This window comes from Cydia fagiglandana, chromosome Z (genome assembly GCF_963556715.1).
Source record: "Cydia fagiglandana chromosome Z, ilCydFagi1.1, whole genome shotgun sequence".
NCBI lineage: Eukaryota > Metazoa > Arthropoda > Insecta > Lepidoptera > Tortricidae > Cydia > Cydia fagiglandana.
The window spans coordinates 22,261,097-22,284,840 of record NC_085959.1 but is presented as its reverse complement, the minus strand read 5'-3'; the positions used below and the strand labels follow the sequence as shown (position 1 = coordinate 22,284,840).

At 36.4% G+C, this 23,744-nt stretch overlaps 2 protein-coding genes across 2 annotated transcripts in view; one reads left to right on the top strand and one right to left on the bottom strand.

Annotated features, from left to right (window-relative positions):
* Positions 1 to 1,221: 1,221 nt before the first annotated feature.
* On the top strand, positions 1,222 to 17,170 carry LOC134678659 (GATOR complex protein NPRL2-like). The gene is made up of 9 exons (XM_063537305.1): positions 1,222 to 1,635; positions 1,945 to 2,036; positions 3,966 to 4,122; positions 5,795 to 5,906; positions 6,295 to 6,545; positions 7,273 to 7,383; positions 8,857 to 8,991; positions 9,830 to 9,990; positions 11,290 to 17,170. The coding sequence occupies exons 1-9, from the start codon at positions 1,531 to 1,533 to the stop codon at positions 11,477 to 11,479; spliced, it is 1,314 nt and encodes a 437-aa protein (XP_063393375.1). The 5' UTR covers positions 1,222 to 1,530; the 3' UTR covers positions 11,480 to 17,170.
* A 577-nt stretch (positions 17,171 to 17,747) lies between these two features.
* Positions 17,748 to 23,744, bottom strand: part of LOC134678658 (proton-coupled amino acid transporter-like protein CG1139) — a 28,907-nt gene continuing 22,910 nt past the window's right edge. The window contains exons 8-9 of the mRNA XM_063537304.1: positions 23,362 to 23,531; positions 17,748 to 21,353 (exon numbers count right to left, since the gene is read on the bottom strand). Of these exons, the coding sequence (XP_063393374.1) occupies positions 21,106 to 21,353; positions 23,362 to 23,531 (418 nt within the window). The 3' untranslated portion in view covers positions 17,748 to 21,105. The remainder of the gene's footprint in view (positions 21,354 to 23,361; positions 23,532 to 23,744) is intronic.

The window sequence follows — 23,744 nt, the reverse complement described above, 5'->3', positions numbered from 1 at the left end:
AGTGATATAACGAATAATTAAAATATTCGTCTACTTAATCCCGAGGGATTCTGGAAATAAGAAATGTCCTGTCCTTGTTATATTCCTGCAACTGCTTACTTTACATTATAGATAATTATTATCAAATTTGATAATAATTGCGACTTATAAATAAAAACTACTCTAGTACTTTATTATTTTTATCTTTTCATACTTGAATTACATTACTCCTTATAACAGATGTGTATGCTCCTTGAAGAGTAGACTGACTTATCACATCTTCTTTTACCTAGTTTTCACATACATTTAAGTAATTAAGTATAGCACCCTTGTGGTGACTCACTTATTCTTTTTGAACATTTATAAGTACATTAAGTACGTATATAAAATGTTAAGTTAGTATCATAATATAATGGAATATCAAATTGTATGCTTTACTAAATACCTCTCTCCTCACAGGTGTTAAAATAAAGGGTGTACTGCATAATTAATTAAACACTTATAATATAATAATATTACATATACATAATAAGTACATGCATAATCACATTGGCTTGGCGTCTTCCCACCACCAGGCGATAACAAACACGTCTCAATATTATTATTAGGTTCCGAATAGCGGTACAGTTGTTTAATGACAGCGTTTTACACAAAAATAAAACGCTAATTAAATAACTTACCCTATTCGGAACCTAAAGTTTTAATCCTGCCTGGTGTAAATATGTATAATTTTGAGACAATGAGTTGGAAATTTGTTTTTGCGACAACCGCCAAAAAGCAAACTGCTGTGGTGGGAGTGTGGGAGAGAGAGGGACGTATATGCTAGAAAAGGACAATACGACCGACAACAGTGTTGCCACTCTCAATATTATTATTAGGTTCCGAATAGGGTAAGTTATTTAATTAGCGTTTTATTTTTGTGTAAAACGCTGTCAATACCCGCCAGGCTAAACCGGTTGTCAACTTTAGTTCCATTGGTACACAAAGACGGCGCCACAAGTATAAACGTATAAACGGTTGGGGACATTTTTTTGTATGGAGTTACCGTTCTTCTCCTAGTGAGTATTATATTCTTTGCTTGGGATCCTCCCTTCCGACATCTCGGAAGGAAGTCGGCGTTGCTTGAAGGCTACTCTACGTGACATGGCAGTATGAACTAGAGCTTTAGCCTATCCAATGCACGAAAAAAAATCTACCTGACATTTGTCACATGTGACATTCGTAATTGTGACACTACTGTCAGACTGTCACTATTTTGTGTTATAGAAATTATAGGATAGATATTTTTGTTAGTAATAAGCAAGGTACGGAAGTAAAACTTCTAGGAATTGTGTTATAACCAAGGTGCCTTGAAACAAGCTGAGGACGGTTGTTTTCTCATAAGTGGTCGTGTGGCTCCCAGTGATAATAGTGGGGAAAAAGACTAAAACGCTGTCATTGCATTACACCTCTTCACTATTAAGCAATTTAATCAACAAATGGCAAGTTTAAAAGTACTTGCTTTGTATGGCCGACCGTAAAAGCCACTACTACAATTAGAACTTATCGAAAATGATGGAGACTCGGTATTACGAAGGTTGCGGGCGTGAAGGCCCCATACGATGTATCTTTTTGGGCGAGTTTCATCCCGTAGCTGGCCCTAAAATTGCTTGTCAGGTTAGTCTTGATATTGAGACGCGTAAGAGTAACGATTAGTGTACATCATATCTAAGAAGGACACTGCCAAACTGTATCATTATAGTTCTAACAATATAATTTATCTTATAACTTCATTTACAATGCATTTTAAATGTTTTGTTCATGTAAATTTGTTCCCACAGTACATAATTTAAACAACTTTTTATGTACCTACAAAATTTTATTGGATTCTAACTTAGCTGAAACAGTAATTTAAACTGTTAGTTATCAGTACCTATATGTTAACTTGAAGTTGCCATTGAAATATGTTTTGTGTTGTAATTTCAGTTTCCAGAAGATTATATATCAAAAGAAGTATTCGATTCTATAAGTGCCTTTATCATCCCCAAGCCTCAGATACAAAGATGCACAATGACAATGTAAGTAATATTTTTAAATTAGTATGATTTATTAAATAAATATAAATGTTGTATAAAAACTTATAAACTAAAATTATACTATTTTAATATAAATAAAACCTAAACTACAATAAAAAATCGCCCCTCATCAAGGTACCATAGACGCTGGCAGCGTTACCTCGCTGAATTGCAATGCTTATGCAGTAATATTTTGTTTTGTTACAAGCTTGCTATTTTTAACAACATCTTTGCTGCTGCACTTATTAGTTTAACTTGTAATTAACCAAACACTGCAGTGAACGTGTTAACTGATATTAAATTATACATTACAAGCACAAGCAAGTTCTTCAAGTTTAACCATGATGAATGAGAAAGTTTTTACCATGATAATATGTGTTGAATATTTATGTGTTCTCAAGGTCCTATATCCACTGTGTTACAAGTGATTTTATTGATGTTTATACATTTTAAAATCTTATTTTAGTTATTAATAATGATTAATTAAGCTATGCCGGGGCTGTACATTATATACCTGATTTTTTTAACATTACAAAGATAATTTATTAATAAAGAGGGCATATTACAATATGCTTAGGTTGATATTCCACCTGCACAATATCTTGATCCAATGAGCATTGCGTCTTGCTAAGCAGAATATGATATACTACCCTTGTGAACATGAAATAAACTGTGCGGGCTCCAACCCTATACCTCTGCCCGAGAAGATTTAAACCTAATTTCTGGCCAGTCCCAATATGAGACGATTTACATTTCAATTCAATACATAATTAAAATGAATGTATAAAATTAAAAAAATATAATTAATATTACTATGGAATTCATAATTTAACACAGTAGATACTTTCCCTTATAGAAATTTGATGCACTAGATAGCTTATGCATGAAATTATTATTGCAAAAGTTTTTGCTTAACAACAGTTATGAATTTAGAGTCTGCAAACTTGGTAACATTTATTTGTAGAATTTTATACAATTGCCCAAGAAATTATTAGAAAAATGGTAAACAATCTTATGTGTATTTTAATTGGAATAACCTTTTGAAAAATAAGTTACTGCAAATATGTAACATCATATATTTCTCTATCTATGGTAACATATAGAGAGGACATAAATTTACATTCTTTCGGTTTCATAAGTAATAGCTCAATCAAGACAGTTTACCCTTTTTCTAATGCTACAAAAAAGAGGAATACCTACATATGTGTATTGATTGATGTAAAAATATCAAATTTATTTTGATTGTGTCTGATTTCAAAGCTAAATTCATTTGTGTAAAAGTGAACAAAAGTAATCTAATATGTATTCCTTGTAATATTTATAAAGCTAAGCGAAATTTAAGTTTGAATTAATTTATTAGTGAAATATTTTTTACCATTTAGAAATGCAATGCGCAAGTTTGCATATCGTCGGGTGACAAGCAAAAGTCACTAACTAACACCATTGAAATTATTGTAAAATAAACCGTGTTACAAGTGCAATAAAGTGCATTGTTACTTTAGTTTTTTGATAGTACTTAGTGACTTTTGCTTGTCACCAGACAATATATAACTTTAACAGATGTAGTATATTATATTGTTGCCTGTATTGCATATTGTTGTCTTTTTTATTAGGGTTTTTATCATTTAAACAGGTTTGTTGTAAAACCTATGGTATCTCTGTGTACTATGAGTAGACCCCAGTATGTCAAAAACTGTTTGGTTGCTATGCACAAGAAACTGTATACATTTTAATTTGCTATAGTGTTAAGGTATACTTAAGTTACGGTATTTCAACATGCTTATATATTTCATGTTGGACCTAACCTGTGAAAATTTTCTATTCAATGTTGATTATCCATAATTACATTACCTGTTAATTCAACATGAGCGCTTAGAGTGTTAGTACTTAAGCATACATTGATACTGACATACCAATTGCAATTAATTCTAGAAATGCTTTGGGCCACAAAATAGTGGGCTACCCCATCCGGATAGACAGCTCGCGCTACGAACGGAACGCGTACCTGTTCAACCTCTGCTTCGTGTGCGACAGCTGGTCCAAAACCGTGCAGTACGAACCGGTCGTCAAGAAACTTGGAGAACATTTGGTGAGGGTGTTTACTTGCTACCTGTGTGTATTAGAATGGCATAGGTTATTGATCTTTTTTGTGGACATCATAAAATAAATGGAATATAATTTTCTCGCTGCACCCTTTTAGGTATGTGTATGATGAAAGCCTCTGTCACATAAGGTTGCCTCCAGAATCTCGCGAACTAAATTGACAGGTCAATGTGCAATGTGCACAAATGATACCACAGTTTGGCCAGTGCTGTTCATATCGATATTTTCAAAAAAGTTTGAATTAGAGAATATCGCGAGAATTCACCGCTAGCGGCGCTACTGTTGCGCGATCAGTTAAAATGTATCTTTAAATAAGTAATTTAAGTTATTTTACAAATGTTACTTGGTACATATTTCGAAAATTGTGCAATTTTATAGTAATAGATACAAGGATATTGGATACACATATTGTAGGTAATAAAATAAATATTTTATTATATTTATTTTATTTTGTTTGTTAGGAAATCTTACAGCTAGAGTAACAAGTAGTAGGTGATAACATAGAAACAGTGATTTTGGCTCAAAATACAAAAAAAGGCCGACCCAGATGGGGAAATAAGATAAGATAAGAACTCTCATTTAATTTGTGTGGTGTGGACGTAAAAATTAAATCGTCTCGGTGATCCCTATTGCTTCGATTGTAATTATTGTAAAGAAGACCAGTCCCTAAACTGGACATTCAAGTTGACAATTAGGTCAGAATTTAAATACAGTTAGACCAAAAAAAGTCTGCAGCAATTTTGATAGCCCACGCAGTGCAAGTATTATTTTAAACGTCAAACTTCTAATGAAAATATGCCGTATTAAATAATAGTTGCACTACGTGGGCTATCAAAATCGCTGCAGAATTTTCTTGTTCTAACTTTAATTATCGATCAATCTCATCTTCCGGCCACATTGTATAAAATTAAATCACCAATTGTTTAAGATTTATGGCGACCACCGCGAGCTCTTGAAATAAACAACATGCCCCCAAACCTGCATACTAACATTGAAATTTGTCAGTTTCGCATCCGCATCTCCTGATTTGATTGGTAACGTCACCATCTTACAATCGAATCAACCACATTTCTCGTCACATTCATACAAATCGAAATCGTTTGTGACCCCTTTATAATTATGACATGGGTAGTAAGTGCAATATCTTACTTATCGATATCATTTTATCGACATATACCCCTGACTATTTTTTCTTTGCTATTCCTGGTATCATTTTATTTGTCAAACTCATGTCAATTTAGTTCGCGAGTTTCTGGAGGCAACTGTAGTGCCAAACTCGTTAACAATTATATTGTCCACAAAACAGAAACCCATTTTTTTAAATGTTCTGGACCCATTAACGTTTATAACCCCCAACTCAAAAAGGGGTGTTAAATATCTGTCTGTCTGTGGCATCGTAACTATGCAACGGATAGACCGATGTCGATGCGGGTTTTATTACTAGAAGCGAGTTTCCTTGCGAAGGTACTTACCTACGTTTTAGTAGAAATCGATCCAGCAGTCATATGAGTTACAGCTTTTTCAAAAATGATATAAGGCATTATTGGCATTAAATGGATTTTTTGCATATAGCGCCGGGGATAAATAAAAATATAATAATTAATAGTTTTTTTTATGTTTTTGGTAGCGTTGTTTTAAGAAGTGATTTTTATTGGTAGACCATAATGGAGGAAGAGACGCGTTTCGTGTCGAGCGGGGCCACGCGGCTGCCGACGCTGCTGGCGCACCTGCTGCACGACCTCAACACGCATCGCAAATCGACGCTCGTCGGTGTGTACCTATCATTATAAAAACAATGTGAAATGAATACTACACGTATGTGTAATAAAGTGGAATACCCCCGAAATACCAAATAAATACCTACTCCCTTTATATGTATATGCTTTGCTTATGATTTGTTGTGGTCTGTCTTATGGAATCAGCAATGGACGAATAAAACGAAAAGACATGTGTCTATACTACAAAATGTGCCGGTATCTGTCAATAACTGAATTTGTATACAACGCGATTTTTTTTATAGATGTCGGTCTTATTGTTTTATGTGTCCATGATCAAGAAAGTAGCTGTTTGAATGAGGATTTTGAGTTATCTTTGTAAACGTCATAACGCGTAATTGTAACGCACATTGTACCTAAAATGGGGCGATGTTGTATTATAGAAGGGGACACGGTGATGCACCTGAAGGTGGTGGAGGTGCGCGCGGACCCGGCGCCGGTGCACGACCACGACGTCCCCGTGCTGGTGGCGAGCGTGGGCACGCCGCGGCCGGGCGCGCCGGGCCGCCGGGCCCCGGGCCGCGGTGTGCCCGCGCGCGCCTCGCCCGCGCGCCGCGCGCAGGAGCAGCACCTCGACAGCGACGGGCCCGTCGACGTCGACATCAACGACGACTGGGATCTCACTACCCGACAGGTTATTTCAGTACCTTTTTTACAGTTTCGATACAACATGCTGTGCATTCGGAGATGTAAAGAATGCATAGGTCATTCATTGTACTTTAATTGAATCTGTTTTTATTCTATACAGAAATATATCTACCGGGTGTGGCTTTAACACAAGCAAATAATTTAAACAGATTATACTCCTCAAACGGTGACACTTTTGTTCAATAAGTCAATAAATAGCGTTTAGAAATTATAAAGTCTTAGACTTATTTTTCATATATCTAGATGTAGATGTAGTGTAGGGACGCCCGGCCGGAAGCAAGCGGGCTGTCGATCGCTTGTCGCGTTCATTCAGCCCAGTTCCCTGGAGTTGGAGCTGTAGCTAGGTTACTGTCCCGGCGGCATTCCCACACTATTCTCCTCAAGTCTTCTTGTTTTCCTGCAGAACAGAAGGACATCTTTGAGTTCGACGTCCTTTAGTTCGTTTTCTTTTAGTGTATCTCTACCGAATGTATTATATCGCGGTGCCGCGTACATAGTACATTCTGCTAGTAAGTGTAAGCTAGTCTCCTCCTTACCACAGTGTGGACAGGAGGCGTCTCTACTAATTTCATATAGGTATCTGCAGTCATCAGAGTTATGGACGTTTCTAATCACGCTAAACATAAAAAAAATTCGCAATACATTGTTTTTTAAAATAAACTTTAATGTGTGAAAAAAATGATTATAATAATGTTGGTGGATTTGTTTTACAGATCTTACCCCACATCACCGGTTACAACCACGTGTCTAAGATCGCGGCCGACACTAACGTAGAGAAGACTTTGGTGAAGTCTTGTATTCAAAACCTTGTCTACTATGGAGTGGTAAGACTAAGATTATTATATTATCGTATATTAGTCCCGCGTCACTTATAAGCAGTGAGGAGACAGTCCTGATTTCGGGCAAACTCGGCTCCGTTCAGCGCAGCATTGCTCCGAGCAAAAGGGTTGACACTAGTGATGTACCGACTATTGATTTGGCCGACTAGCCGACTAGCCGACTAATCGGCCCTCGAATGGCCGATTAGTCGGCCGACTAGTCGGCTAGTCGGCCAGATCATTAGTTTCGTATGAGTTCAGGTGAAAAACAATAGTTTTGCTCTTTTGGTTGCGCTATTCATATATTAGCTTGGCTAAAAGTTGTTCTCTACAGGTTCAAAGACCGATCACAAGAATCCTCGTTCAATTTCTGTCTTTCTTTTATTTTGCGATCCTGAGCAGACCGTCAGTAACTACAACTTGTAGGAGGTATTTCCAAGGCCCTATTTCTCGTACAATCGTAGTCGCCAGTTAAGAACCTATCCCCTGTGGTCAGCGTCTTTACGAGCAACGTGCCCTGTTTATAAGTCTCTAAATTTTGCAATAACATTAATAGTTCCCTATGGCCATTAAAAAAAAAACGGAATTATAATAAAATCCTTTAATTATAGAAATTTGCAATGAAATTACACGAGAATCAGTTGAGATCGACCTGTAGAGGAATACACCAGCCCACCACCATACGATAACGATCAAACAGTCAATTATATGAACAAAAGTTTCCACACCCTGAATATGTATTTTGGTAAAATAGACATAAAACATATGGTAAATATTGACTGTTGGTTTCTTTTTTTTCTGTTTTTCTTTCACTAATAAAGTGCCGACTAATCGGCCATTTTTGCCGACTAGTCGCCGACTAATCGCCGACTACAAATGTGGCCGGATAGTCGGCTTTCCCGACTAGTCGGCGACTAGTCGGTACATCCCTAGTTGACACCAAGTGGCGACGTCTGTTTGCGTGCACGACCACAGATAAGAAAATGACTTGAACTTTGACAACCCTAAATAGCCGAAAGGGATAGTGCCATACATTAGTATGAGATAGCATGAGTCGTCGCTGAATCGCTATCAAACTTCGGTTTTGTAGGAAGCGTCCTTTCTGTAAGGAAGTACTATTTATTCTGTGTTAAAAGTAACTAATTATGGTACATTGTAAGTGAAATTTTGGTAACGAGGGTGGCATTTAAAGACCCGAGATTGCAATATTCATACCCCGGAATACACACAATGTTTTTCATCACACTTGCGAAGAAAATATTAAATTTTAAGCGATATAATACTTACTTAAAATACGATGACATAAAAGCAGCATTCGTCGGCAACATTCTTCATTCATTTCTTGACAGGTTAGGCATCAAAGGCGCAGACCTTTCAAATCAATCTATATAAGATATAAGAAAATGGGACGACACTACAGTATTCTTTTTTGTCAGACAATAAACTGCTAAACATTTAACTTGCGTTTTGTGATTACAGGTGACATTAATACCAGTGATCAAATTTACAAACATGTACCGAGCCACTCCGAACCTCAGCCGCCTGTTCAGTGATAAGGAGTTACAGAAGTCATGCTTGGCTTTCATCACCAAAGGATCGGACAGCAAGGAAAAGGTTGGTATTATGTATGTTGGTAGGTACCAACTTATTTTTTCCATTCATTCATTATAAATATGGATAGTTTATTTTTTTAATATTATAGGTGCCTGGCCTTATAATATGTATATACTCGTTGAGTCTAACATATTTTTGTTACTTTTTTGTGTTCGTTAACTTTTACATGACTATTGGAAACTGTTATATGGTCCTATTCAATGATTTTGATCTTTAGGTATGTCATTAATGTCATTAAGGGCCAGTTGCACCAACCACATTTAACGAACTGATTAATGTTAATCAGCAGTGTAGTATGAAACTGCCCATACAATAAAATTTTGCGAACGCTTTAACGGTGACAGACGGTTTGGTGCAACCGACCCTAAGTCATTATATGTTTAATTTTTGAACTATATACCTGTTAAAGGGTTAATAGAAAAGACATATGAAGAGATGCAAACTAGAGCCCTCTGACTGGGAGCGAAAGGCAGCGCAGCGGCCCGAATGGCGGCGCATCATTCGTGATCGAGTTAGCGTTTTTGAGGCTGAACGCCGCAGTGAGCTCGACAAAAAACGAGATGAGCTTAAAGCTCGGCCGCCAGCCTCAATTTCCTACAATTATTTAGGTGGTGTGCTGACGTGCCCAAAATGCGCTCGAGTATTTAGCAAGAAGATAGGGTACGTGAGCCACTTAAGGGCGCACCAGAGAGTGGATCAGCTACACTCTAATAACACGAGTTAAAAATTGCCTACTCCAGAGCACCCAGTCGCTGTGGCCGAAATCGGTCAGGAGAGCATCATCATCATCATCAATAGTTAGGTAGCGAATTTTTAAATAAGTATGTAATGTTAACAGCCGACGATATCTGACGTGCTGGAGATGCTGTGCGCGCTGCAGCAGGGCACGACGCTGCGCGCCGTGTGCGAGCGGCACGCGGCCGGCGCGCGCGCCGCCTTCGACGTGCGCCGCCTAGTGCTCTACGCGCAGCTGCACGGCCTCATCAAGTGCCTGAAAAGGTACAAACCTACCTTTAAAACACCTCACCTTACCTTACCTTTTTAAAGGTGCCTGGAAAGATACCTGTAGTATGTATGTGGGATGTCGAAAAGACTGACTGTCGGCTTTATATTTTATTTCAACGCCTAGTTTATTTCAACTAAAAAAAATCGTGAGTCTCGAACATTTTAAAATATACACGCTGTCGCATTCAGTAAGTCACAGAGTTATAGATTATAATAAAGAGCTGATCGTGCCATCCTTCACCATCGTTACGTAATTTAGGTCGTATTACTTAACCTCTAGCCACCCAGAGACCTTCAAAAAGGTCTCTGTTTCATTCTATTTTGAACCTTGTGTTGACAAAATCAAAATTTCATTTTGCTTGGCAAGGTTTGACGTATGGGCGGCTAGAGATTAAAACAATTGAATAAGGACTTCACCCTCGGAGCCGCCATTAACAGGCGTTCCCCTCTGTCGAAAATAGGCGGCCAATGGTCAACCATATGTATGGACTGACGTTTATCTGACATGACGTACGTATACATTTGATGTGCCCCTCCCCCGCAAAAAACGGCAGACTATTTTGTACCGAAAATTTTAGACATGGCGTCTCCGTTGTTAATTACTCCGAGACTTCACCTTTGACTCAGGAGGTCGGTGGCTCTTCAGGGCACCTAATTTTACATCATAAACTAGTCTAGTACTAACGCCAATCCAACAAACAGTGCGTGTGTGACATTTAGGTATACGTAGTTCATTTCAACATTTGTGTAATGTGTAAGATTTTTCGCTAGATATATTTATGGTCTCATGCATCAATAGAAATTTTGGAATGACAACAGTACCTAAATAACTCTCATATTTAAAACGTGGACCCGATACTCGTATCACTAAGCAGCTAAAGATGAAACCAAGCAGCTAAAGATGAAACCAAGCAGCTAAAGATGAAACCTAGCAGCAAAATCCCAGTAAAGTATGAGTACCTATTTACTTGTACAGTTTTTTTTTTTATAATATGGGTCGATCAACTATTTATTGTTGTTATTCTGTCCCATCAGCCAGGTGACAATAGTAGCATAGTTTCTTAGAAGAGCTGCTGCTGTACAAACGTGCTTAGTAGATGTCCCATTATGGAAAGGCCTTATAACTACCAAAAAAATCAAGTTTGGTTCATTTAAATACTAAATAAGTAGTATTTTAAGAGTGACCCCTGGGTCACTGGTGCACTTGCCATGGTTACGGTCTCCTGAGACCGTAACCATGGCAACTAGTGACAAGAAAGAGTTGATTCACCCATACGAGTATAATATCTGTAGGTTCCCGGTGTACATCCGGACGCCGAGCCGCGGCGCGACGTTCGGGCGCGGCGGGGAGGCGCCGGGCATCCGGCGGCTGTTCACCGGCCGGCACTGCGCCGACGAGATCTGCTGCCTCGCGCGCATCGACCTGCCCACGCTCGACCAGATCATCGAGGACGACCCCAACGTCGCCGTCATTTGGAGATAAACTACTAGGCGCCACTTGCACCATCCCACTATCCCAGGGTTACGCGGTTAAACCGTTAACCCAGTGTCAAGTTGTACTGTTACCATAGTAACTCCAGGTTTAACCCGTTAACTCCAGGTTTAACCCGTTAACTCCAGGTTTAACCCGTTAACTCCAGGTTTAACCCGTTAACTCCAGGTTTAACCCGTTAACTCCAGGTTAGAGGGATGGTGCAAGTGGCCCTAGTTGTCTTATCACGACAACGCCTTGGTCCCCCGCTGAGGTCACCGGTACGTGCAGTGTCTATGGGTCACTTTTTCATACAGTTCATTGTATCAGGAAAGGTAATGCGTCTTTCCTGTGGACAACGTAAAATACCCGTTCGACCCTTCTGTTTCTATTAATTAGTACAATACCTAGTTAAGTATTAGGGTAAAGTTTAATAAGGTTTACAATAGTCCACGGGAAACACACCAGTAAAGCTGTGCGCCTATTTAAACGTCTCTAGAGACCCCTGATCCTGCCAAATCCTGACTTCGTATTTAGTATTTATAAACAGTATATCCCGGATTTATTTGTTTTCATTTTAGGTTATGGTTTCGTTATTATTAATCACTTTTGATAACCGATTTTTAGGTTAAGATCAAGCTAACTAGATTGAAAGTCTTCGCGTCGGGCTACACTATTTCACGAAATGTATCAACTAAACTAGACAGTGCTGGTCACTATTAGCGGTTGCAGTACATTCCCCTATGGCAACAACTGCTAGAGGTCTTAAATATAATCTTGCACTTCATTAAATAGTTAGAATGATATATAACGCATTATTGGATGAATGAGACTTTTGTCACGTCTTTATCGAATAGTATTATAAAAACCGCCTGGATGGCTGTAACGGCAAAAACTACTTAGGCTACTTAAGAGGGGGCATAAAGCCAATATATTAAAATGAAAGGAAAGATATGGCACGCCGCGTGAAACTTGCGACAAAATATTGTCTTTATCGCAATTTTTTATTTATCTTAATTTCTCTGCAAAAGTACTTAAAATTTTACTCAGAACCTGCTATGAATAATACTGCTATGGTATACTGAGTAACGATATACGACTCAAAATAAATGAATATTACATATGTTTTAGTCATTTTTCTATCAACACAACTTTAACTTTCTATGGTTTTGGTCGGTGTCTGGTTGTCTGCCATGTGTCTGCCCTTGAAAATTTGGCGTTCATTAAAATGTAAAAATTCAATATAAAAAGTATAATATTGTGTTAGCCCCCTCTTAATAGACAGTTAGCGGCAAACATTATGGTACCTTTTCAGTATGTACACAATTTCACTGAATTAAAATTACACAACTTCGCTTTTACACGCGTATTTTAACTTGATAAGTTTGATAAACTGAGTGTAAATCAGATAGCATGCCGAATGTGGCAATGAGTTTCGACAATTTATTAGCTATAAGCCTAAGTATTCATAGGTGAGGTGATTTGTCTCGAATTTTGAGCAACATATTTGGCGCGTGATTCACGTGCGTCGTTTTGAGTATTATAGATTTTAAGGGAGGCCCTTTGTAGTTTACTATGAATTTTCAAGATGGGTTAAGGTTTTTTATTTATGTTATTAATTTTATTTTTAAGTACATATTATAGGACATGTATTTTTATGAACAAGAAAAGTGTCTTAAGATCGGTTATCCTAGGATAGCGGTGCCGTTATATAGCGGCCGTCTCCATACTAAATAATACGGCTAAATATGGATGTCGTAGTATTTGTATGGAGACGGCCGCTATATGACGGCACCGCTGTCCTAGGAAACAAGAGCATTAGGGATCTTCGACTGAAAACGTATTACATGTAATATTGCAGTTATATTATAACACTGTAACATTAAGTTCCTTATAGGTGGTAATTGGAGAATGCCTACATATTTATTATTATCAGACATCGTATATTTTCCAGCATTTTTGGTGCGGCGGAGTGGTGTTAACGGAATTGGTATAAATAATTTCAACCCTAATGATTAATTAGCGTTAATTACGTTAATATTAACCTTATTTACTATTTCAGTTGAAATTATCTATCTATACAAATTCCGTTAACACCACTCTGCTGCACCAAAAATGCTGGAAAATGTACGATCATTGATTATTATATTAAACATTAAACCTAACGTCCATAGTCCAGTGAACCGTTTTCCGGGCATAGTACAATTTATCGACCACATAAGCATCAATACAATTATAACTCTAGCATTTCGATTTAAGTTTCAATTTAGATTGGACTTTCGGGAAATATGTGTTTTAAAATTAATCATCAAACCTGGATTAATTGGAATATATGTATTTAGATTTATCGGGAAAACTTTGTAGATTGGTGCGGCCTGGAAAAGGGTTATTCTATTTATCTTAAAAATATTTGTAATACATAAGGAATGTTCCTTTATTCTTTACTGTCGATACAGCTTGCCTAGCCAAGGTTACAATCGCTATCGCTTCGACAACGAAAAGCATTATGTCTCTCTATCACTCTTCCATATTAGTGCGACAGTGACAGTTGCGTTTCGATCGCTACGGAGCGTAAGCGATCGGCATCTTGGCTACGCAGCCTGTACCTTACTACTACTGTACTGTTACTACTGTGTAAAGTATGATTGAAGATGATTAATTAATATCAACTTTGTGTGATTGACGGGGCTACAACTTTTAGTACCGATGGTATAAAATAGATTACCCGATCGGCACCATAAGTTATAGCTTTGTTGATGTGTATTAGGTACCGGGAGACTATTTGTTGAATAATTTAATATGGGTAAATAAAAATAGTACGCACGTGAGAGGTGAAGTGTGTGGATTTTGTTAGTTATATTAATCGCTTTTCACTAATTTAACTTGCATAAGGTTAAAGTATAGTATTGTTCGGTGGTTGGTGGTGTGGGTGTACGGCCTCTGCAGGAAAGATAAATTGTCGCGGGACGTGTTTTCACGAACCTAATTTATTATGTTAGTGATACGTAAGTTTTATTCAAATTAAATAAGAAAGTGACTAAGCACTTATACTTATTACCTATAAAATGTTAGTTCCTTATGTTTATCATGACTTTGATGATTTTCATATAGCCCTATAACTTTCTGAGAATTTAAAAATTTAGTTGTGTGCTAATGGCTATTCGGTCGATGGAGGGAGGCCCGCGTGACAACTACAATGTCACGCGGGCACATACATTTAAATAATTTTTCGTGAATTTTTACCAGACCATTGGTATGTGGCCGGATCTGCCAATTCGTTAAAAACATCGTACCACGACGAATGAATCCTTATTTGCAACGCAGCTTTGTTCTTAGTATTGACTTATTTGTTACGCAGTGATAAATGTTTTCGGAACTGACGGTGACGCAGTATGTTTGATTGTAACATTTCACGTGTTCAGTCCAATTTTGGCCGAGGGGCGATCACAACATTTAACAAGCATAAGAACAAGAAAATGAGGCTTTAATAGTTCACACGGAAATTTAGGTTTTAATTTGTCTTATCTATTTCTGAAAGAAACCACTTATGTAGTTGGTAAAACAAAGAATACATTTTAGAGTAAAATATTTAAGTTACTAGAAATTAGTGTTTACTTAGCATCATTATAAGTACTTTTGGGAAAAGAAAAGACCAAAATAGTTTTTCAATATCTGCTTAACCGTTACAGATACCTAGCTACTTATTAGAGCCACGATCTATCAATCCTATAATTGACTAGACGGGCCCGCAGCTCCGCTCGCGTACATGAAATAAAGAGTGTGTCAACCCTGCCAGGGTTCATAACCATACCTGGGATAACTCGTAATTGATACCTATTGTAAATTTTCAGTCTCCTTTTGATTAATTCACGCCAGCTCCCCATGGGAATTAATTTAATTGTGACGTGCGAAAGGAAAATCCTCGGGATTTTCAAACATGCTACAGAAACAAACAAGTCGTCATACCTACCTACCTACAATTGGCAATGAAAGTCATGCTTTCAAGGTAACATATTGATCATAAAAAGTAAGAACTACGAAGACAATGAACGATTCATTAACACCATTACTAATGTAATATTTAATGGTTACCTTGTAATGAAAATGCGAACCTTGATTAATTGTGATATGCCACTTGTATTTATGTCAAGTATGCATGTAAGGACTACGAAGGACTCTCTTCAAACTTCAAAATCATGTACCTAATATAATTGTTAATATTGAAAAAATATGTATAATTTTTAGGGTTCCGTACCCAAAGGGTAAAACGGGACCCTATTACTAAGACTTCGCTGTCCATCCGTCCGTCTGTCTGTCTGTCACCAGGCTGTATCTCACGAATCGTGATAGATGAAATTTTCACAGATGATGTATTTCTGTTGCCGCTATAACAACAAATACTAAAAACAGAATAAAATAAAGATTTAAATGGGGCTCCCATACAACAAACGTGATTTTTGACCAAAGTTAAGCAACGTCGGGAGTGGTCAGTACTTGGATGGGTGACCGTTTTTTGTTTGCTTTTTTTTTGTTTTCTTTTTGCATTATGGTACGGAACGAAAACAGGTAATCAATACACTAACATTTGGTTTCTAATGGGTGGTACAATTATTTTTTTGTTATGTATGAGTTCGAAGACAGGATTTTTCCATCGCCATTCACTTAGTTAAAAAAAGACTATCTACAAATTTATCACTGCCGCTTATCATGGGAATGAAATGAATGGGGCATGCCCCAACCCCAAACCTCAAAAATCCCAGGATAATTTCAATTTTATAGATTTGGATGTGATTGTTAAGTTAGTGCGACAGTATCAAAAGTATTGAATGTTTTGAGGCTTGCTGTAGGTCCATGTGTTATGTGCTTATGTGACCTATTTGATGATGAGTCACCAGCGAATTTGCCAGTATTATTTACGAGTATAGCTTGTTAAGATACGTGTTAAGGAGAGTTCTCCATTTGGTCACCGCGGCACTGGTTACGTGCGTACGTTGTATTAAGAGGCCGTACATAATTTAGGTGCTAATTTGTGTTCTTGTTCCATAAAGTTAAGTAACAACGGGGGAAATTTAATAAAAAAAAACCAAGGTTTTTGTGTCCTAATATTAATTACATTCAGAACTTTGGCTCCAGAGTCGTTTAAGTCTTAGGAAGTGTAAGACAACTTATTTATCTGTATTTTTATGCCACTTATGTCACTAATTTGTGTGATTGTATCCCTGTAATGGAAAATGGGATACAAACTGCGTGATGTTCCGTAATCTATGTTGATCCTTCGAATCGGCTGCGGGCCGCGATTTTCTTTGCCCTATAGTATGAATTTTCTCAACATGATATCGTATTAGATCTCACGAAAGAAAAGAACGATGAATTAATAACTTGTACATGTAAATAAGAAAACGTTCAATGTTTATGTTTACACCCGCCGTATCGTTGTGGTGTCGCGTTAATATATAGACACCATACTGGGTTATAATTATGATGCAAATCGCAACTCCTGTAGTTTACTTCGCAGTGATATCTTGTTTTTGTTTGAATAATGCTGTTGACGAAGGATTGATTATTAGTTCGGTACTGTTCACTGTTTGTATCGTTTCGCCGAGGTAGGGCGTTACCGGTGGAAAATTATTAATTAAATAACTTTAATATTGTAACTTGTCAACTATAAAATATCTGTCAAACTTAATAAATCTTCTGTATGTGGCAGCGCATTTTTTTCTAAAACACGATTCCTCTCATGTCAATATGTCGCGCGAGTGACTAATATAATACGTGAGTTTACCCTTCGTATACCTTTGTTAAAAAAGAAATGGAATTAATAACCTTGAAATTGTTTACTGTCCAAACTGTGTGGTACGTATACGGGATAAGGCATAGGAAAGGTTAAACTGTAAAATTAGCTTTAGTATAGGGTTGCCATAACTATAGGCACGGAAGAAAGTGCAAGAACATATAAGCCATACCTCAAAAGAATGTGCTATGACTTTCACACGGGGACAATAAAATTTTATGGTTACAATTGGGTAATTGCGTTAGTTTACCGTCCAGTGTCAGTTTCCGACCACTTGACGGATTAGCAAATAATACATTTCATTTTTAATTTGCTTGCGAAATATATTTTTTATGTAGATATATAAGTTGTTTAGATATTAACGACTGCAATAAGTCCAAATTTGTGCAGCAATGAAGGTAGGTATATGTTCAAATTTCGTCAAGCGGACGAAAACTAAAGCCGGACGAAAACTAGCGCAATGACCTATTGAAATTACACAAGAACAGGTACCGATTCTCACCATTTTATTATTCAGGTAGGTACATAATAAATTCTTCATAAATATGAATAATCTGTATTTCATATTGTGTCATTATTGTTTAGTCAATTGAAAAAATACAGTTATAAACTTGCGATTATGACTAATAATCAGACATGGGATTTTTGGTGCAGTGGTGTAGATAATTCCAACTGAAATGGTAAATTAAGGTTATTAATTAACGTTATTAACGCTAATTAATCATTAGGGTTGAAATTGTTTATACCAATTCCGTTAATACCACTCCGCTGCACCGAAAATGCTATAAAACTTACGATGTCTGCTAATAATGTTACCCATAATGTCTTAGAAAATAATAAATACAGTTTTCATAATCGATCACATTAGTTTCACTCTCACTGTATCACAGACTTATCGTTACTAAAGCTACATCGTATCAGGTATGATTACAATAAAAAATATATTGAATTATTAATATACCTAATACATTATCATTCCATTCGAGTTATAATGTTAATGCGGTAAATAAACGAATGATTTGCATTTTTACTCATAGTTACTTTGGAAATATTGGTTTACACATACCAACAAGATTGGCAACAGTGAGGCTTTAAAGTACCTGTGAAATAGTTACTTATAATATTTACTTATGTTGTACCTACTTACCTAATTAGTGAAGGCTAAATATATTTAAGGCACAGTGAAATGTAGCAAAGTAATTAGGCAGGTCAATCATCAGAATAGAGAGTAAAATACCAAAGGGTTGGCTACGTAAGTACGCTATACGTCTTATCGATACATAGGTATTATTGCTCTTATAACTATATATCGATAAAACGTGAAAAGATGTAGTGACACACATTTTTGGGATTCGTTGCCAAGTGGACTCCATGATCCCATGAACCGTGGCAATAAGCCGTGACAAACGCTAGTAAGTACCTAAAAAACCGGCTAAATGCGAGTCGGACTCTTGTTCCAAGGGTTCCGTACATTACACAATTTTTAACAATGTATTTTTTATGTGAAACGTGAGTGAAATCTCTTTAAAAAATCCGTAGGGGTCGGATCAAAAACTAAGTAATTAAATCCGACTCACGCTTGGCTGTACATTTCTAATAGGTTTTCCTGTCATCTATAGGTATACCTATTAAATGATTTTTTCAAAATTATAGAGCCGGTAGTTTCGGAGATAAAGGGGGGAATGGTCATTTTTTGCCTATTTTTTCTTGAATTACTTCTAAACTGTTTATTCGAAAATTATAAAAAAAATATATTTGAGAGCATTACAATAAGCTCTTTCATTCGATATGTAAGTTTAGTTTTTAATTTTCTCATCTACCGCCCAAAAGTGGCGCCATGTTTAAAATTCATTTGTTTACGTTACATGTCCGTATTTGGGTCACAAACTTACATATGTGTACCAAATTTCTACTTAATTGGTTCAGTATAGTTCCGGAGAAAATCGGCTGTGACAGACGGACAGACAGACAGACGCACGAGTGATCCTATAAGGGTTCTGTTTTTTCCTTTTGAGGTACGGATCCCTAAAAAGAAGAATAAAACTAAATATGAGAGAAGGCTAGAAAAAACATAGTTAAAAAAATAACAGACCTTAGAATTTCAATTTAAAATGAATAGTGAGTATAAATATATTCACTGTGCTAACATTCAAGATAAAATGGCATGTTACATAATATAATCTTACGTTTACGTAATTAGGTATCTATATTGTAATTTTATGATGCTACTTTTATAAATATTAAAAAAACTTTCGTGCTCAAATTATGCAGAGCATTAAATGAATCAATTCCATTGTGTTCGCAATCATAATTTCTTATAATATGACTGAGCAAACGACTATGTGGAAAGTAGAGCTTAGTCGAGCATGCCGGGGCAGATGCTCTTGTTAAATTATGCCGCAGACCGAAACGATTTATATTCGAAGATAGATATATAATATACTTTTTTAGGGTTCCGTATCCAAAGGGTAAAACGGGACCCTATTACTAAGACTTCGCTGTCCGTCCGTCCGTCCGTCTGTCACCAGGCTGTATCTCACGAACCGTGATAGCTAGACAGTTGAAATTTTCACAGATGATGTATTTCTGTTGCCGCTATAACAACAAATACTAAAAACAGAATAAAATAAAGATTTAGATAGGGCTCCCATACAACAAACGTGATTTTTGACCAAAGTTAAGCAACGTCGGGAGCGGTCAGTACTTGGATGGGTGACCGTTTTTTTTTTTGCTTTTTTTTTGTTATTTTTTGCATTATGGTACGGAACCCTTCGTGCGCGAGTCCGACTCGCACTTGCCTGGTTTTTAATGATCATTAAATCAACTATCAACTATTAATTTATCTTATTTAGCCTACTATAGAACTATCAAAACCTTTTTTACAACGTAGACGAATCATCGCTCACTGTAATAGGTAATCATAATCATAAATCATGTGCGCATGTGTAAGGTGGCATGCACTTATGCATGCGAGCCCCAGATACAAAGTAGGCATGTTTTTTAAATGCCCGGATAGACGCTTAATGTGTTTTTATTAAAAATCTATCTTTTCTATTACATGCTTGCTCTATAGTCTATGACATAGTCTGCTTTAGGTATAATTTAAATACTTTAACATTTTATTTCAATAGTCTTACATAAAATATCTGAAATACTACTAATGCAGATGTAGGTATCTAAATGACTATCTATTCTAAATGTACTGAATGTGTATTATGTAGGATTGAAGGAAAGTTACCTATAGGCGAGGTAGGATCTAAGGAATAATTTAGTTGAACAAACGTTACGTTACGTCACATTAGTTACTCGTTAATTAATTATGTACAGCTCTCATTTTGTCACACAAATATGTATTTGGTTGCTTTTAAAATGCCTGTTTTTATCGATAAAATTAAGACCATCGGTGAAACGTTGGTAGTGATTTTGACCAATATATATATATATATTATCAAGCAACATTCTTACTTTCGGATTAATTATGTAGAAGGTGCAACTTCTGAATTTCTTTGTCTTATTAATAATTAAAATAATGAATGACTAATGATTCGACACGACAAAGTTGACTATAACATGTACAATTATTTAATTAGATAAACATTATATTTGTTGCTCAGTGGCATCTAATGGCAATCTATAAGATTATAAAATGTTTGTCATTCCAGCTAAACGAAGGCTCGTTTCCGATTGTCAATCTGTTAAAATATACAATTCTAGTCTAATTGATTAGTAAGTATGAAAGTTTGAGCTTAATTAGTGTTATAAACGGTTGTTACGTAACTTAGTTATAATTTACACATGTAAGAAATAATCTTAAAATATTTTTTTAGAAAAGTCATGAGTCCAGCTGTCATTTTGCTACGAAAGCTTTCACGATGGATGATATACTTTCGTAAGTACCAGTTATAAATATAAAGAGTCCAAGTAAAATGATAAACATATCTTTGGCAAGCGTGTGGAATGGTACTCCACCTTGCTTCTGCGAGGTCATCACTATCTCAATGAGCGGGGGAAACACGAGCGCCAGGGCCGTGCTGCTGATGGCGCCCACCAGCGAGATGAACAGACCCAGCTGGGGTATGCTCTCGGCAAGAATGACTGCAAACAAAGAAAGGTGAAAATGATACATATTCTCTTACAGGTTGTCTGTAGTAGTCGGGAAAACTTTAAATGTAACAAAATGTAACACTCTACATTACTAATTTCAAAATATTAAGTAGGTATTATACAAAGTATTAAATAGTATAATTATCACAAATAGTGTTCACGATTTGGAGCCGTACTAACGAGTGCTGCATTTTATATCTTGTCGTTTGTGACATTACTTAGCGTATTTTTGAGTAATAGTCAAGGTAATATACCACTTGTATTATAATATGTTTTTACCTTGTAAATCCATTTCGGTAAGAAAATAATATTAAATTCTGAATTTATTCAAGATATGTAGATTAGAGAGAATATGTGACGTTCCACGGGAAAAGGTACCTTATGAGGGTTTCTAGTTTCGGAGATATGAAATGTTTTGTAAAGAGGTGAAAAAATGCTCAATTTTTTTTTTATTGTCTGATCTGAAACCTTAATGCGTAACGTTTGTTTACCTGTTTTTATTTTTGTTATAAGTTCGTTATAAGCCTAGTAATGTCGTCTCAGAGTTTAGTGAAAAGGTACCTTATGGAAAAAAAGATTGAAAATTCCCAAAAAAACTAGTCAATACGGGAAAAGAAGTTTGGTAGAGAACTGTATTAGCATTCTGCAAAACTAATTTGATAATTTCAGTTCTGGTTGGGGCGCCTAGCAAATATTATAACCGTACATCGACCGACATTACAAATCCAAGTAGCCTGCTATTATACCAAAGTTACTCTCGTCAAGTCTTTCTTAACTAGAATAATCTTCATTTGGTTTGGTCGCATGCAATAAATCAGCCATTGGTTTGCTGAAGAATGCCAATACCCGACGCATTACCTTATGGAATATCTGAGGTCATTGAACCTCAATGCCGCTTGTCTTCAATGGCAACCAAAATATATTATTGATAAGAAATAGACGATTTATACCATCTTTACCCCAAAATATTATTAGTTTATCCTAACTGTTCCATCATCATCATGCCTCTTCATGTAACTTAACCACAAGGTACCTTTTCATTACATACAAATTATTGGTCTTTTTTTGAGATTATTATGACGAAGAACTAATTAAATTTGTGGCAGTTTAATGTAAATTAATATTTTCTATTCATAAAAGATAAACTTCAATGTGATTGATGTTTTGTAGTGATGTATTATTAGATTTATTTCCATAAGGTACCTTTTCGTAAATGTATGGAGCAAATACTTTTATTGTTATGTAAGTTTAAAGTGGCATAAGGGGTTAAATATAGTATTTAGTTGGGGTTTTAGGATTTATTTCATTTGAATGACAGATTTTCTTTCATATGTGCTCAGAAAAATTGATTGTTTGTTACATTAAAAGTAAAAATATTCAATTTTCTGATTTTATATGAAAAAGTCAGAAAATACATTTTCACCTCTAAATCGGTATTGTTTTTTGCTTAAACTGTCTCTCAGTGTCGTTTTATAATAGATAAAATTAAAACTTGAGAGCTCATTTTAATCAATCGTGAAAATGAAATAAAACTTTATTTTCAAGAAATTGGTTAGTATACACATAAATCAGTGGATATCAAAGGTTTCTATTTGCATTACAGAACAAGTCGCAACATTTTTTAAATCTCAGATATATAAGATATTATTATTTGTAGTCAACTATGTAACTTACTTCAGGAACATAGTTTTTTAGGCTGCTAAACTTAAAACTTCTGTATCGTAAAGTTGCTCATTTCACAACATTATTTTCAAAAAATCATATCTCTGTAACTACGCAACTTAGGAGGTTGATCTTTTGTGTTATCGATAGCTTATTTATTGTAGATTACTGGGGTATGCATAACTCCATACCCGCCATAAGGTACCTTTGACCGTGGGACGTCACATATATTCATTTCAATTTATGCGTTTCTAAGATACCTAATACTCAGTGATAAATCGTACGTAGGAATGAAAGTCGGTACACAAGTAAATGGAAATAAAGGAAAGTAAGTTACAGGTAAGTAGCACGAGCGCCGCCCGGAACCCCAGCTCCTTGGCCACCGGCGAGCCGGCGCCCACCTTGCGGCGCAGGCCGGGCCACGCGATGGCCACCGGCACGTAGAACTGCAGCGGGTACGTGAGCAGCATGGCCAGGGCGATCAAGCCTTGCACGACGGTACTCAGGCTAGCGGACACATTGAAACAATCGCCCATTAATATCAAAACGACTATGGCTGGTAGTGTAGTGTGTCTTACGCACAGTAGCAAAATATATTGTTTACAGTAAGTATCGGTATAGTTGCTAATGTTCCTACTCAGAAGTCCATCAGGTAATGTCGAAGGACATATGTAAAGTACCCATGTAAATACTCGTACTTCTGAAAGACGTTATTTCTTT